The 15,392-nt window shown below is 36.7% G+C and overlaps 3 protein-coding genes across 3 annotated transcripts; 2 read left to right on the top strand and 1 right to left on the bottom strand.

Annotated features, from left to right (window-relative positions):
* On the top strand, positions 1 to 2,742 carry LOC103940427. The gene is made up of 6 exons (XM_048587046.1): positions 1 to 363; positions 497 to 980; positions 1,139 to 1,441; positions 1,554 to 2,192; positions 2,312 to 2,350; positions 2,460 to 2,742. The coding sequence occupies exons 2-6, from the start codon at positions 615 to 617 to the stop codon at positions 2,643 to 2,645; spliced, it is 1,533 nt and encodes a 510-aa protein (XP_048443003.1). The 5' UTR covers positions 1 to 363; positions 497 to 614; the 3' UTR covers positions 2,646 to 2,742.
* Positions 2,743 to 2,858: 116 nt separating this feature from the next.
* LOC103940415 (U1 small nuclear ribonucleoprotein A-like) lies at positions 2,859 to 5,152 on the bottom strand. The gene is made up of 4 exons (XM_048587049.1): positions 4,805 to 5,152; positions 4,020 to 4,111; positions 3,805 to 3,895; positions 2,859 to 3,393 (listed from the first exon to the last, which is right to left on the bottom strand). Exons 1-4 carry the CDS (start codon positions 5,081 to 5,083, stop codon positions 3,106 to 3,108), a joined length of 750 nt encoding a protein of 249 aa, XP_048443006.1. The 5' UTR covers positions 5,084 to 5,152; the 3' UTR covers positions 2,859 to 3,105.
* Positions 5,153 to 9,997: 4,845 nt separating this feature from the next.
* Positions 9,998 to 10,982, top strand: LOC103940416 (protein SENESCENCE-ASSOCIATED GENE 21, mitochondrial). Its single transcript, XM_009350531.3, has 2 exons — positions 9,998 to 10,176; positions 10,503 to 10,982. The coding sequence occupies exons 1-2, from the start codon at positions 10,103 to 10,105 to the stop codon at positions 10,735 to 10,737; spliced, it is 309 nt and encodes a 102-aa protein (XP_009348806.2). The 5' UTR covers positions 9,998 to 10,102; the 3' UTR covers positions 10,738 to 10,982.
* The last annotated feature ends 4,410 nt before the right edge of the window (positions 10,983 to 15,392 follow it).

Here is a 15,392-nt window from a genome sequence, read left to right as displayed (position 1 = left end):
AGGGGATGGACTTCAATTTCAAAAATGTAAACATGCTTCCCGGAAGAGGGAGAGATCTTCTAAAGCAAGCTCTGTAGAATTCACAGAAGTTGAGGGGGTAACTGGAAGGCTGGAAGAGCAGAAGCTTGCCAAATTACCTGTTACTGTCAAAACATTCACGGAAGGAAGAAATCTCTTGTTCACTTTTCCAGGCAAGCATGGCGCACGTTTGCGTGAGTTCCAGAGGGATGGTCATCAAGAAACTGACCAGGAATCTGGAACGAAAGATACTGAGGGGTGTCATTCGATCTTGAGCACGCATGATTTTTCAAAGTTGAAGCCATCACGTCAATTCAGGTTTTCATGGACTGAAGAGGCTGATAGGTAAGAAAAGAAAATATGTAAATATCATAACCATAAGAACAATCCATTAGAGATAGGATCCTTTTTGTTCTTTCCATGTAAGAATTAGATTTCCCCTATTTGCATTTCACTGATATTGGTATCGTTCCTTTAGGCAATTGGTTATTCAATATGCAAGATGTTGCGCAACGCTTGGGGCGAAATATCATCATCAGATAAGTTGGGCTTCACTTCCTGACCTTCCAGCACCTCCTAGTACCTGCAAAAGAAGAATGACATATCTGAAGAACAGTAATGGAAAATTTAGAAAATCTCTGATGAAGCTCTGTAACATGTTCAGTGAAAGATATGCAAAGCTCTTGCTAAAAACCCAGAACAGGTCATTTAACATATCTGGTTACAGACAACTTTCCCAAGGTTCAGTAGAGGAAGGTTATAACAAGAATTGTTCCAACATCAGCGACCGTAATCAAAGGACAGGTTTTCGGGAAAAACCATGGGATGATTTTGATGATAAAAATATTAGAAAAACACTTGATGAGATACTTCACCACAGGATGACTAAATTGGATACCACCAAAAGAGATGGATCTACGTGTGAGGCAGGGTCAGAGCATATTACAAATTCTGAAGAACATGTAATTACCGAACCCCTACACCTCGAATTTTTACATACATTAACATCTTGTCAAATGTGTGTTGTTACGTATTTGTATGCTTTCTTCCTTTTCTTCTCCTAGTTTATGCCAGTATTTGGCTAATATAGCTTTCTGCTGAAATACCCTTTCACCTGCAGGACCTGCAGGGATCTGAATTGATTGCATCATCACTTCCGTGCGATGATATTCAGAATGATAGTAGAGGAATTTCTGCACAACGATGCGTTCAACACCTTCATCAGAATTTCTTTAAACTTTTGCATGAAGGAGTTGTTAGTGCACCGGTCTACAAATCTTTGGCTGTAGAGCTATTTAAACATGTCTTCTTGACTACCATAACAGCACAAGGAGAGAAAAATCTGCCTGCAGAAATCCAACAGCATTACTCAGAGCGTGATCTTTTAGCAGCTCTTGACTACCTAAGAGATAACAAAATTGTGGTATGTCTTAGTTTCTGTTGATTTTTGGATTGAACATTTAATTGCATTCTGCTGTGCATATAATTCGTAAGTTTTATATATATTTCCTTCCTGATGAACTTTTATTTGGCAGGTTGGGGGTACTGACAGTCAACCTCTATCCCTCTCTCCTCGGTTTTTCTCTAACATTTTTAGGTCTCCGTTTCCTACTGATTCTGGAAAGAGAGCTGCCAAATTTGCTCGTTGGCTCCACGAAAGAGAGAAAGATCTTACAGAAGGGGGGATTCATCTGTCTACAGATTTAAAATGTGGGGACTTTTTTCATTTGTTTGCTCTAGTTTCTTCAGGCCAACTGTCGATTTCACCACACATTCCAGATGGAGTGGGAGAGGCTGAAGATTTGAGAAGCTCAAAAATCAAAACTAGAAGCGATGAATCTTTGAACGCTAAAAGACTAAAATACTCGAGCGACAATCTTTCCCGCCGAGAAAAAGGTTTCCCAGGAATCATGGTGTCTGTATATCGGACATCTGCTACATCGAAGTCTGTAAATCTGTTGAAAGATGACGGTGCTTCTAGTGGCAAAAAACACATCGGTGGAAATAAGCAGGTAGAACAAACTGATAGTTTGCCTGAAAGTTTTATGGAAGACAAAATATGTGTGCCAACACTGCCGTGGATGAATGGTGAACAGAAAATTAACAAGATTTTCGACAAGGGACTCAGACGGCGCCTTCTTGGGATTGTGATGCAAAATCCAGGGATGTTAGAGGTACTTTCACTACCTGGAACCATAAAATCCTGTTTATAGCTAGAAAAACAATGTTTCCCTACTTCATGTCCCTGTTGCCTCTGATTCTCGCTTATTTCTCGTTGTTTCTTACGTTGTAGGATGAAATTATCCGGAAGATGGATGTACTGAATCCGCAGGTATGCCAACCCACAGTCCCTTGCATGACAAGTTTATCTACCGATATATTATGCCCGCTCTTCCTTTCGGTTCACCAATGCTAATGTTAAACTTTCAAATTTCTTACAGAGTTGTCGAAAATTGTTGGAGTTGATGGTTCTGGACAAGCATCTTCATGTGCGGAAGTTGCATCAAACTGTTTACAGCGGTCCCCCGCCAATTCTAAGGACCCTCATCGGAAGCAGCTCCGCCCTGCCAAAAGACGTGGTTCGTGAGCATTTCTTTGCAAATTCCATGAGTGCGTGTATGCTGTAGGGATGTTTTAGCTTCGTCTGGCATGAAATTAGAAGTATAGCAGAGCTGTACAGAATACTTGTTTCTTGCAGTAGGATATCGAGAATTTTTAGCCGTTGTATCAAAAATATACACCAGAGCATACTAGATCGACAAGTTATGTATATAGTAGGTTGAAAATTACTCCTGGAATGAGAAAGTGTACACGTAAAACCACAGCGACGGCCAACCACGAAAATCAAGATAGGTTCTGATTGCAAAACCAAACCAAAAGAAAAAAAACAACATAATCCACGATGAATCTTCAATTGTTCACAGGGCCACACGAAAATGAAACATTGACTCCGCAATTTTTACCTCTTCTAATATATCCCGACAGCAATAATACATTGAAGCATCGTATCTCAACAGATTAACAACATTCTAGTTAAGGATCCGTGGCTGCAGCTTACAGGAATAGCAAAGACCTAAATCTTGTTGTCTACTTTTTGGCATACGTAATCAACATCGAACTCTGCGGTGTCAACTTAAAAGATTGGAGTTCCTGCATTGCTACCGTTGATTGCATCTCATCTCCAAACTCCACAAAAGCAATACCTGGTTTCGCTTCCACCATTCTAACCTCCTTGAAACCGGCATACTGGCAGAAGAGCATTTGCAGCATCATGGGAGTTGTCTCCTGCGGAAGATTCTGGACAAAAAGTATGTTGTTTGGTGGAGCAGGAGCCTCGGGTAACTTCACACCACCGGGATACGGTATTTGAGAAAGCTGCACGAGGTTGGGAGAGAGAAGAGAGTTTCAATGAACCAATACAAACTTGGTATAGATAAACCATGAAGGGTACTACATGAATGATAAAATTTCCAATCACTGTAATAAACCAAAATTACTTTATCCACGTGTTTGCATAACAGTTTCCAGACCTTAATACTGTTATACACCTATCCAATTTATGTTCCAAGAAATTTTTCAATTTCCCAACTTTTATAAACCACGTGCAGTTTTTCCACTAAATAGACTTCCGAATCGGTTAAGAGTTGTTTCAGTTCAAGTACGACCAATCACGGCAAATAATAAATATGATCAAAGATATCCAAATAAAAACATAAATAGAGAAGGTATAAACAAAGCTGAAATTGGGAGTAAGTTATCCCTCAATGATACAGAAAACTTGCTTACCGGAGGTGCTGAACCATAGGTACCAGCATAAGCCGAAATGGACATTCCGGCTTGGCTTGCATCATGTTGCTCTTTTCGTTTTTTCCCTGCCACAGAATGAACAGAAAACAATCATTAAAAACAAATGTATCAATCATACATCAATACAGCATTTTTGTTCCCAAACAATATATCTCACTGTCATACGGTTTATATAAATGAGAGAGACTTTACCTTTTTCCTCATGCCTCTTCCGTCTCTCGCGTGGAACAAAAGTACCATCAGCCTTTGCTATAACATCCGATTTTGTCTTGGCATATTGTATTCTCTGCATTAATCACAAAGCAGTAAAATGTTGCTCAAAAACAAAACAAAACAAAACAAATCATACAAAACGGAAAATCTTCCGGTAATCCCAATTCATTATATCTCTCAAACAAGCATAGAGAATAGTGTCGTGAAACATAATTCATCCATTCAACAAAATGAAATGACATGCCAATGTGCTTTTTCACCAACAACAACCAAGCCTTATCCCACTTAGTAGGGTCGGCTGTATGAATCCTATAACGCCATTGCACTCCGTTTTGCATCAAGTCTTCCTTTAGCTCGAATATATGAATGCGTTTATTCACCATTCAACAATAAAAAACAGAATTCTAGACAATGCAAAATACAGCATAACAATCATATGAATGGCAACGAAAAACCGGCCCTAACCTAAACCTTCCCAATCTCCCCTCCCCCAGCCGCAGCGCTATCATATAGCCGTTCTAATTTACGCGTTCGGGCATCATCAAGACTGACTAACAACCAGAGCTGGATGATGCCCAATTTCCAAATTTGAATTTACCACCACCTAAAATCCATTTTCCCATTTCAATTCACTTGCTTATATATACCCTTTTGTGCACTATGTTAACAATACAAACCGCATTTCAAAGAAAAGAACAAAATCAAAGAAATATTAAATTGCCAAATTTAAATAAATTGAGAAAATTAGGTTAGAACTGCATAATACCATAGGCTTGTCGTAAAAGGGGAAGCCCTGCATTTGGTGAAGGGCTTTGGTGGCGGAGGAGACGTCCTCGAAGACGAGCCAGGCTTGACCTTTGTGCTTGAGCGTCTTGAAAGCCAAGACCTCCACAATCTTCCCGAACTGCGAGAACACAGCCAGAAGCGACTTTTTCAGTTCGTCCAGCTTTATTTTCTCGTTCAGGTTGTTGATATAGATCGTCTGGTTCGCCTCGACTTCGCCGCCGCCACCACCGCCGCCGCCTCCGCTGTTGTTCTCTGCCATGTCTGTTTTCTCAGTGCTCAGTTTCGGATTTTGTTTTGAAGCTGCGGTGGAGACGAAGCGGTTTATGCTGACCGACGAGCTCGACGGCAAGGCGGGCACCCATTGCACTTGGGCCCTAATTTAACTTTGGGTAGATTAATGGGCCTTCACTTTTTGCTACTAGCTAAATTTAAGGCCCAATGGTTGAGATGCTTTAGGCCCAATTTGGTGTGCAAGGATAACGTTGTATTGATTGGTTCAGTGTACACCCAAGTTTTGTCTCTAGACACTCTTGTTTCTCTAGAAATTCAATTTACTCTCACACTTTTCTTTGGACACCCAAAATAATTTACTAAACTTTCAAGAATACCTTTCTTTTACGTTTTATGAATTTATTTTTCTTTAGGCACCGATTTTTCATTTTCTTTGGACACCTATTCTCCTTGTATTAATTATGAAGGCTTTCTCTTCAACTTCATAATTTTCGCTTGATGGCATAATTCTATGTCTACATGTGACTGCATGGTTCTTTTATTTCGTGAAGCAAAATTTGCATTATAACCAAACGCAATATGAGGAATACTCGCAAAGTTTAGATAAGAATGGTAAAGTGAAATTCAGTCGCTTATTAACCCATGCCGCTTTTTCAAAACCATGTGGATGTCCAAAGAAAATAATGTAATTCCTTCAAATATTATTAAGCCATTTGTGGCAATTATGAGTTTAAAAGTCTTTTCTTTTAAATAAAAGTGATGGGTGTTCAGAGACGAAACTTGGGTTTATAAAAAACTACTCACTCAGATTGAATACCTTGTTAAATTCAATGTATATTTAACGAGAAATAGATGCTAATTACTAATTTGAAGTCAGAAGACGGATTAGTTGTAAACAAAACTTATTCCTATTATAACATATTTACTTACATAGAATGAGAAAGGGCATGAATTGAGAAAGGAAAAACAGAATGAGAACGACTACTCTGGTCCCTCAAATTAATCATGGATTTTCAAATATTGGGTTAAGGATTTTAAGGTGTTACCAACAATTTTTTTTTTCGACTTAATATGTGCTAGTAAACATAGAGGAGTTTAGTAATTCGAATAATTATCATTAGTAAACTTTCCCTTGCCACCAAAATGAAAGGATTAAGATAGATAAGTTTTTTCATTAGTAATCATATTCTTCCTTCAATTTAGATAAGAAAAAAAAAAATTGACATAATTTCTTACTTCAACACATTAGTGAATTTTCCAAATCTATTAGAATCTTAGCCACCAAAGGCGTAAGAAGCACAAATTTTAAAGTCAGTTTGGTGACTAGCTAGGACTAGATAAACTTCGAATTAGGTCTAAGCCAATATTATGTAGTTTCATTCATCTAGATGACACTTGTAAGACACAAAATGTTGAATTGTTGTCCAATTTAACAATTCCAATTCAAGCATTCATTGACTTTGAACTCTTCGTGTGATTCATATGTTAGTTCAATTTATTTGAATTAGAACTCGATCCAACCAATAAAACTTTGAAAATGACACAACATAGAATGCATGCCAATAACAGAGATGATATAACCTCTTTCCTTGTCTTTGGCATACATGTGAGCACATAACTCAGATACACCGTCAATGTAACTTTTTGTGACAATAGAACAACACTACATTAACACATACTTGTACATATTAACACGAGACAACGCGATAACATTTCACCAGTGCTATGTAAAACAGAGGTGATTGTTGTGGAGGTTCCTTGACCTCTCCCACTTGGGGCACTTGGCTGCACTCATAATTTAACCCCGACCCTTGTGTTCGTTGTAGAGTCGCATTCCATCCACTTGGTAGGAAATGGCTGCTATAAAATAACAGAAGAAGAGATGATATACAAGTGAAAATTGTTTGTTTATCCATATTCTTATATTTTATATAGAAATATTAAATCGCGTGCCACATTGTTGAATTGATGGACGTGGGCCGTGGCTTTTTGAATTGTTCTTGCGGTATCTAGAAAAAGCAAATAGTCAAATAATCCCACCAATAGTATGGTACCTTCTTTTGTATTTTGACGAATACCATATACTTCTTAGGGTTTTCTAGAAACACAGACTGGACGTCACCAATGAACCCCAATGATTCAGTGCGGTAGAGGACGTAGGAGAGAGCCGTGAAAACAATCTCTCCATTGCTAGTTGTATGTGTAGAACAATGTCTAATTAGTGATTCAACGATGAATATGACCTCTTACTCAAAATTTTTCCGTTACAATGTTTTTATACACCTCCTTGACTAAACAATATTAGTTTAATTGATTTTTTGTAAAGGTAATCTTTATTGAGTGATTTATAATATAAAAGGTTATGATCATAAATACGAAATTTTATGAACTTGCTACGAATAATTTTGAGTAGGAACTCTTACTCATTTTTTTAGTATTATTCATATATGTATATCTTTTTTTTATATCAAACATGCATGAATTACAACTCTCATAAATAAAAATTATGCCGATATTACAAGTTAATTACATTGTGCGATACATATAACCACATCTTTGTACTAGTTGATTCTGCTTCGTTACGTCTTTTAAATTTTGACCTTTTTTACATAATAAAATTCGTACTCTTGATTTAAAATTCCGTCCTATAAAAATTCTTCTCCATTTATGCGTCTCCTACAAGACGTATGACTAGTGGAGGAGTAGGACCACACAGGAGTGACATGACACAAAACATAATAACAAGAAAATGCCTAAAGGATGCATGCATGCATGCATGCTGCTGCTGGTGGCGGCAGCTGCATCGATCTAATTCTTCAGCAGGGCAAGTTGCAATTAACTGCCGGCTGAATCCGGATGCGACGCCGCGGTTTCGAAAGAAAGCAGCCTGCTGTTCTCTTCTGTCATGGTATTCCGATTATATACAACACAAAGATATCTCACCCACTTGGCTAGTTAGTTGGGTATCTGTCTTCATGTCACTTTATATATTCGTGACATTATTAAAAATTCAAATTATATTATTTTGGGCGATGTGGCTTTGGAGTATCTCACAATTAACAATAAACAAGGAATTGTTGTAATCATTCAACTAATTAAAAGAAAATCATGATTATTATTCTTGTTAACATCTACGTTGACACTACTTACACCTATAATTGTGTGAATAATTCATTTAACTCATATTTTTTGGATCTTTACATAGAAATACTGATTTTGATTGTCAAGCTTTTTAGACTCGGTCGAAAAATGGAATTTAATTCTAATTTTAAATATGAGTTCAAATGATGGCTCGAAATTTCAAATTTTATTATTAAACTTATGAGTTTTAATATATTAAACTAATGAGCTTGATCCCTAACTATTTATAGTAGCAATGCTATAGAAATTAAATTCTAGATGCCTTAATCATTTATATACGAATCAAACTTGCTTAAACACTAAATGTAAAATGATATTACAAATTTACTATAAAGCGACAACTGATTTCTATTTAAGACTGACAATTAGTCAAGCACTTATTATAATATATGTAAATTGTAAAATTGTGTGATAGTATAACAATTCTGCTATAAAATTTGTTCATTAAACACTGACAAACCTTTTTATTTGGATTGAGATCCATTTTGAACTTATGCATCCGGAGCTCATCCACCAAGAAACCTGAACCACTCTTCAATTCTTGTCATCAGTTAGCTCATCTTCCTGACTCACTTCATAAAAACTCAAAAACTTGAACAACTTGGATATCTTTCCCACTCTTTTTTTTTGTCAATCTCTCTCTCTCTCTCTCTCTCTTAAAAGGTAGAAATGTCTTAGTCGTCGCGCCTTGAACACAAAAGTCTCAAGTGAATCTCATTCCCTTTCAATCTCGATCTTAAAAGAAAAGCTCACCTAAATTATGTTCATTTGCTATTTGTGGAGGTTGTGTAATTGGATTGATTTCTTATTTGCACAGCTGTTAAAGGAAAATGAAAAATGAAAACGATAGGTAACCACGAAGACAACAAATTGGACAAAAGTTGGAACTTTCTTCATCACCGCTCACTAGTAGTCTAGTGGTCATGACTCCTAATAATACAGACCCTTGACTTGGACCTTTCCATACTTCACGTGGCCAATTTGCCTTAAAACCTTCCAGAACTCAGCCACGAAACTCCGCCACGACTTCTTCTTTCGTTCTCCTACCACGTGTATGCCTCATAATTTATTTTCATCTGTACCACGTAGTATTATTATTTTACACTCACAACATAATTATGTTTTTTGTCTTTTATGTGTATTAATAAAAAAAATGTGTTATAGTGGAAAGGAACAAATACATCAAAGAATACACGAGAACAATTTATATGATATAGATACAGATACATAATAATCATGAGATTTCAAATTAAAATGTAATTTTATATGAACAAAAACTTACACATAACCTTATAACTATTGCACCGACCAGTAATCATGCATAAAAGTCCTTCCATCCGACGACCATTATCTCAAACATTCTAGACACCGCACTCGTGCCAAAGAAATTTTGTAATATGCCCGAAACATGGTGTAGTACGCCACGTTAGACAATAAAACAGACGCTTGAAAAGAAAAACTTCCCTCCAATACGCCGACCTTTCCTCACCTCTTGACGTTGACTCAGGTAAAAGAAAAGTCGTCCACTCATACCCCACTCTCTCTCAACCGTCCGATCACAAGTTGTCAAAAGCAATCGGAAACGGCTCTTGGCTTTAATCCCACGTGGCAACAAACTACAGGTCAGTCGATTTTCCCCGCTCCGTTTAAACAGCGTTTTCTTTTGTTTGGAATCCACGCGTCTCTCGTTTTCTTCCGCTATATAAGCGCCTTCTCCCCCAATCTCTAAAACCATCTTCGCAATTCCACAGAGTTTTTAGAGAGAGAAAGAAAGAGCCGCAGCAAAAGAGCTTCTTGTTTCTTCTCGCTGCTGTAGAAGGTGAAGGTTTTCTCTGCTACTAAGCTTTCTGCAGCAGTGTTTGGATTCCGATCTCTTTTAAAAGTTTCAGTCACCGAAGAAAAAACAATGGCTCGTTCTTTCTCCAACGCTAAGTTTCTCTCTGCTCTCGTCGTCGACGGTTTCTCGAGCTCTATCACCAGGTACTAACCAATTCTAACAATCAAATCCAAGTTTTGTTGTTCTCGATCTCGGTTTCTCTCCCCGTAAGAGAGAGAAATCATATTTTTGTGACGGCATCTTAAATTAATCATGCACCACTGCCGTTCCGACGGTGAAGATCTTTTTTTTCTTCGCTGTATTTAATTAATAATTAATCGGCTGTTAATTTCGGTTTTCTTCTTAAAGCGGAACACTTTCGGTGCATGTTAGTCACGTGAACCGAAAGTGAATAGTTTATAATCGTGATTAATGCTTTAAAATTAATATTAATTAAATGTTAATGATGGTTTTTTTCATGGAAATGCAGACGTGGATATGCGGCGGGTTCGCAAGGAGTTGCGTCGAGCGTGGTGAGAGGAGGAGGTGCTGCTAATCCCAGAAGCGTAAACGTGGCGAAGAAGAATTCCGGTGAGGAAAAGGTGGGCTCCACCTTCAAGGTCTCGTGGGTCCCCGACCCAAAAACCGGGGTTTACGGACCCGAGAACGGCGCCGAGAAGATCGACGCTGCCGAGCTGCGCGCGGCGCTCTTGAAGAAGCATTAATAAAATTAAAGATGAAAACAAAAACAAAAACAAAAATTCTTGTAGTTTATTGTTGAAACGTACGAGGAAGTTTGTACGAGGAATGGGCTGTCGGCGTGTTTGTGTTTGAATTCTTCGGAGTTCAGACTTGGCCGGAAAATATGTATGATTTGTGGTAATAGCTGGTTCCTCCGTCCTCTGATCTGATTAGGGACTTAAGCATGTATTAGTTAACTTTGGCAATAAAAGGATTATTAATTCTCTAATCAATCGCTTAAATTTAATTAATATTTATGTCGCTGCATATCGTTTTGTGTGATTGTGATTTATGATGGTCTTCTGGTTTTGGTAAAAGAAAATGGATAAGGATTGTGTGCCCTTCCACTTCCGATACCTTCACATGCCTTCTTGTTTATGTGGTCACGGTTAAGTCAGTGATCAAGCACGGGAGGGCACCGGAAATGGGAGGTCAGACAATCCTTATCCAAAGAAAACAAGAAAATAGAAGATTATATTCGTATGGAGTATGTCCTAGATTCAATAGATAAACTAAACATGAGAGAAATGCTAGGAAGATTCTTTTGAAGTGTGATTTTTTATGGATTATCTGATAATTCAGTAGGCTAACAAACTATGAGGTGTTAGAGAGTCACTCCTTAGCATTTCTCTAAACAAGATTACAAGATTATTAGATTGAAAAATTACGTCAAATTTCATGGAAACCCACAAGGATGAAGGACGGAAGAGTGAAGGAATAATAGTTCTATGTTTACCCATTTGAATCAAGGTACCAAATAAGTTAGAATTAGCTTCGCGATAGAATGAGCGGAATCAAGTAATCCTATAATCAATTTAATTTTTAATTTTTCAAGCATAAGGTTACGGATTTTGAATTGAAACTCACATATTTCGGCGTCGTAGATGCATAAAAGTTAATAATTAGAATTATTCCAATACCAATACTTTAACAAGGTTCGTGAATGGGAGTAATTCTAATGCATGTCAATGAGCATACAATGATAGTATTGGCTTGGAACGAAGATGGATGTGTGCACGTAATTAAGGAGGTGATTAAGTTGCACACTAAAAGCTCTTAATTAATTTATTAATTTAGCCTCTATAAAGCCAATGATTGCGGCAGATGATTGTTCGGCAGTGCTAGTAGATTAGCTACGCAACCAGGGGCCAAAATCAAGCGGCAACGTCTCCGGTCGCCATGTGTTATCATGTGCCGCCGCAACCAATTAAAAAATTGTCAATGGCCGTGGAAACTTGGCAACTACCCAAAGCAAGTTCCACTTACAAAATTCATATAAATGGTCGATAAGTGCATACAGAATAAGGGAATGGACTGCTACTGTTCAATAACTGCCGATAATTAATTGGCACTAGCAAAAATACCCGTGCAGTATTATAGGATCGTTTAAGATGATATTATTGTTATCATTTAATATTACGATTTAGTGATATTATTTTTTATTTGTAAGTAAGATGTCTTAGATTCAATTCTCGCGCAAAGGTGAATTTGAATCACATTATTGCTTGCTCGTTATGAAGCTAAGCTCATTCCTTAACTTTAATGAAGATAATATCGTTTCTTAGAATTTTTTTAAAAAAACAAAGAAATAGATATTATTGTTTATATACATATTGTTTAGTAGGTTTGAAGTTACAAAATGTAGAATCATACTTTAAATATTCTTTGAGAAGGCTTAATTAGCAGCTTCAATTCACAACCATATATATAGATATCTTCAATACTAAAACATCAAAATATTCTTCAGGGCAAATTTCTAAGTCTCAACTATATACAATTTAAAAAAAATCGCCTATATCCATCAGTTTTTCAATTTGCATTTATATTCTACTGACTTTATATTAAAAGCTTATGTACAACCAAAAGGACAAGACTTCTAAGTTCCAACTGCATACAATTTCAAAAATCACCCATATTCATCAGTCTTTCAGTTTGCACCTTTATTCTACTGACTTTACATTAAGAGCGTATGTAGAACCAAAATGATTCACATGCTCTCTTTCTGATGACTTAATTCACTACTTCATTGTTCTTGGGTTCGTCATTTGTTTCAGTGGATTTTGAAAACGTAATTTTATCTTCATCTTCGTGATGTACAAGTGTTTTATCTTCCAAATCTTTCTCTACAAGGGTCTCCTGGGTGTTGCAAATTTAGGAAAATGAAGGCGTTAGTGATTAAATTTAACTCAAACCATTTGGATATTAAAACAAATGGGGAAGTAGACATATGCTGAATATATCGTAGTGTGGTGGGATGTTATTAAATTACCAAATCAATTTTAAAAAAGTTTAGGTATAAATTCGAAACGCAAAGGTTCGTTGTTTGGAATCCAAAATCAATTTCAAAACTAATGTGAGGATAGGGTTTGGATGAATATTGTAAACATGATGATGGAGAATTATTAGAGTTAGGTCCAAAACCAATGGGATTAGTTTAGGCGCAGATAAAATAGGGAATCGGTATCAATATGTGTCACCTTGTTTGCCAATTCCAAAGATATTATAAACTTTAGGGTAGCCCAAATTTGAAGCCACATATGCAATGTATGTTGGCCAACGACAATGCCAAATGCCAGCTCCTAGCTAGCTAGATGCGGTGAATTGTCGAGTCTCCGCTTTGTTTGACATAAGTGAAGCGGTGACGAGAGATACACCCGGTTTCACGTAAGTTTTAAACACGATAACGGGTTTAAATTGTCCACTTGTTTGAGCTGTGAAGAGCCAGCCAAGCAATAAGCATCGACGTTGACGTTGACGTTGACGTGACGATGCATTTACTGGGTTGGCCTTACTTTCTTAATGAACTGTTTGCAATTTGCAAATCAAGATGAGGGAGAATCACCAAGTCAAACTATCCAAACTTGAAGAACTAATACCATCTTCAAAATGTCAAATTATAACATTCAAATTATAATTGATGACGGATAAGTCTTACGTCAAATTTGTATTTCTCCAACCGAATTATCAAATGTTATTTTTTTATTAATATAGAGATTTAAATGGTTTTATTTATTAAAAAACAAATTGTTGAAACAAAAATTTTATTGGTTGAAATATTAATGGAATAAGAGACTCACTATTAAAATTAATTAATCACAAAGATTTCAATCCCGTCAACAAATAATACTTTAGTTAGAATGATTTTTGATGTTAAATATGCACATTAGCATCTTCACCTAAGATTTGATATCTTTTTGAAGATGTTCTGAGTAGCACAATAAAAACTTATGCCGAGCACTCAGACCACGTCACCCATCGGAAAGCTCTCACAAAACTACGCGATCCCTGAATTTAATACAACTAGAAAGACACCATCTAATCACAACTTTTTGCTCCTTTTTCATAACACGGCTTGCTAAAAATTAGGCGTATCCATTGTGGGGAAATAAAAGGAAATTAGGCATGTAGGCGTATCCAATTTGTTCAATGTCACCATTCATACCTAGAAATCATCAGCAAATTTCCGGATGGAGGGCTAAGAAACTAAGGCCATCTCCAACTGAAAGAACTAAACATAGTCTCGTTCAAAATTATAGCCATACAAAAAATTATTTTAAATAAACAGTGTTAAGCCATACTCATATACCTTCTCCAACTGAATAGGCTAAATATGGCTCCCTCAATAATTTACTAGTTTTAAGTTTATACTTTAAATTTATTGGTTAATTTAATTCAACTAACGTTGGACGTTTTCAAATATACCTATTGAATTTGAATTAATTATTGTAATTGAAAAGCTGTGCCTCCAAAAAAAGGCTAAGAGGACGGTTATATTTGGCCACCCTGACGACCTTTTGGCCTAATAATGGCTCGATTGGCTCCATAGAATTATATCCAACCATCGGTTAGAGATGAATTTCTGAACAAACCAGACTATTATTTAGCTTTTGGACCTTTAGCCTTGCATTGGAGATGGCCTAATTGTCTTTCGAGGTTGTAGCTATTTCGCACGAAAAAAACTGGCAAAAGCCCAAGACGGAGGGGCACCATATGGAAACCCTTATGAGGCAAACCATAAGCCCAATTGACAAGGCAGGGCATATTTGGAAGAGGATTTCTCCAACACAGCTTGAAAACCGCCATTGCACACACATCTCAAGTCTCCCCCGAATGAAGTTCTTCAAATATCTAAGGCCTATTTGGTATCTTATTTGAAATTTTTTATCATTTCTCAAAACATTTTTTGAAAACAATTTTCTTGAAGACTCAAAAACTTGATTGGTTTGCAATTTAAAAATTTTAAATCTTACGACTTAAACTAGACAAAGGCATCTAAAAAGAAGGGGTTGTAGGAGAGGGAGAAAGAGGAGAGGTGAGGAAAGAAAGTAAGAGATGATTAAAGGAAAGAGAAAGAAGAGAGATCATCAGACGAGATAGAGAGGAAGAGGATTGAGAGAAAGAACCGAGAGAATGAAGAGAGCGGATTAGAAGAGAGACGAAAAAGGTAAAAAAAAAAAGGGAAAGAGAAAGAAGAAAAGGGAGAGAGATAGATTTGGAGGGAGAGGGGAGGAGGGAGAGAAAAGAAATGAGTGAGTTTAAGTTTAAAAACTAAAAACTCTTTTTTTTTTTTTTTTTTTTTTTTGTTTTTAGAGAATATACCATATTTTTAAGTTAGTCTTGAGTTCAGTTTTTTAAAATA

Source organism: the organism of the source record quoted next, unplaced genomic scaffold (assembly GCF_019419815.1).
Source record: "Pyrus x bretschneideri cultivar Hongxiangsu unplaced genomic scaffold, Pyrus_bretschneideri_v1 Contig25, whole genome shotgun sequence".
Lineage (NCBI taxonomy): Eukaryota > Viridiplantae > Streptophyta > Magnoliopsida > Rosales > Rosaceae > Pyrus > Pyrus x bretschneideri.
The sequence above is the reverse complement of the archived record's forward strand: the minus strand, read 5'-3'. Positions and strand labels throughout refer to the sequence as shown.

Excerpts from the sequence above, each read along its gene's own strand:
- LOC103940427 (XM_048587046.1), top strand. The coding sequence starts at position 615 with ATGACATATCTGAAGAACAGTAATGGAAAATTTAGAAAATCTCTGATG. Across the intron at positions 981-1,138 it reads TTACAAATTCTGAAGAACAT|GACCTGCAGGGATCTGAATT; the intron begins GTAATTACCGAA and ends TTTCACCTGCAG. Across the intron at positions 1,442-1,553 it reads TAAGAGATAACAAAATTGTG|GTTGGGGGTACTGACAGTCA; the intron begins GTATGTCTTAGT and ends TTTATTTGGCAG.
- LOC103940415 (XM_048587049.1), bottom strand. The coding sequence starts at position 5,083 with ATGGCAGAGAACAACAGCGGAGGCGGCGGCGGTGGTGGCGGCGGCGAA. Across the intron at positions 4,112-4,804 it reads CCTTTTACGACAAGCCTATG|AGAATACAATATGCCAAGAC; the intron begins GTATTATGCAGT and ends TGATTAATGCAG. Across the intron at positions 3,896-4,019 it reads CGGAAGAGGCATGAGGAAAA|GGCAGGGAAAAAACGAAAAG; the intron begins AGGTAAAGTCTC and ends TGTTCATTCTGT.
- LOC103940416 (XM_009350531.3), top strand. The coding sequence starts at position 10,103 with ATGGCTCGTTCTTTCTCCAACGCTAAGTTTCTCTCTGCTCTCGTCGTC. Across the intron at positions 10,177-10,502 it reads TTCTCGAGCTCTATCACCAG|ACGTGGATATGCGGCGGGTT; the intron begins GTACTAACCAAT and ends ATGGAAATGCAG.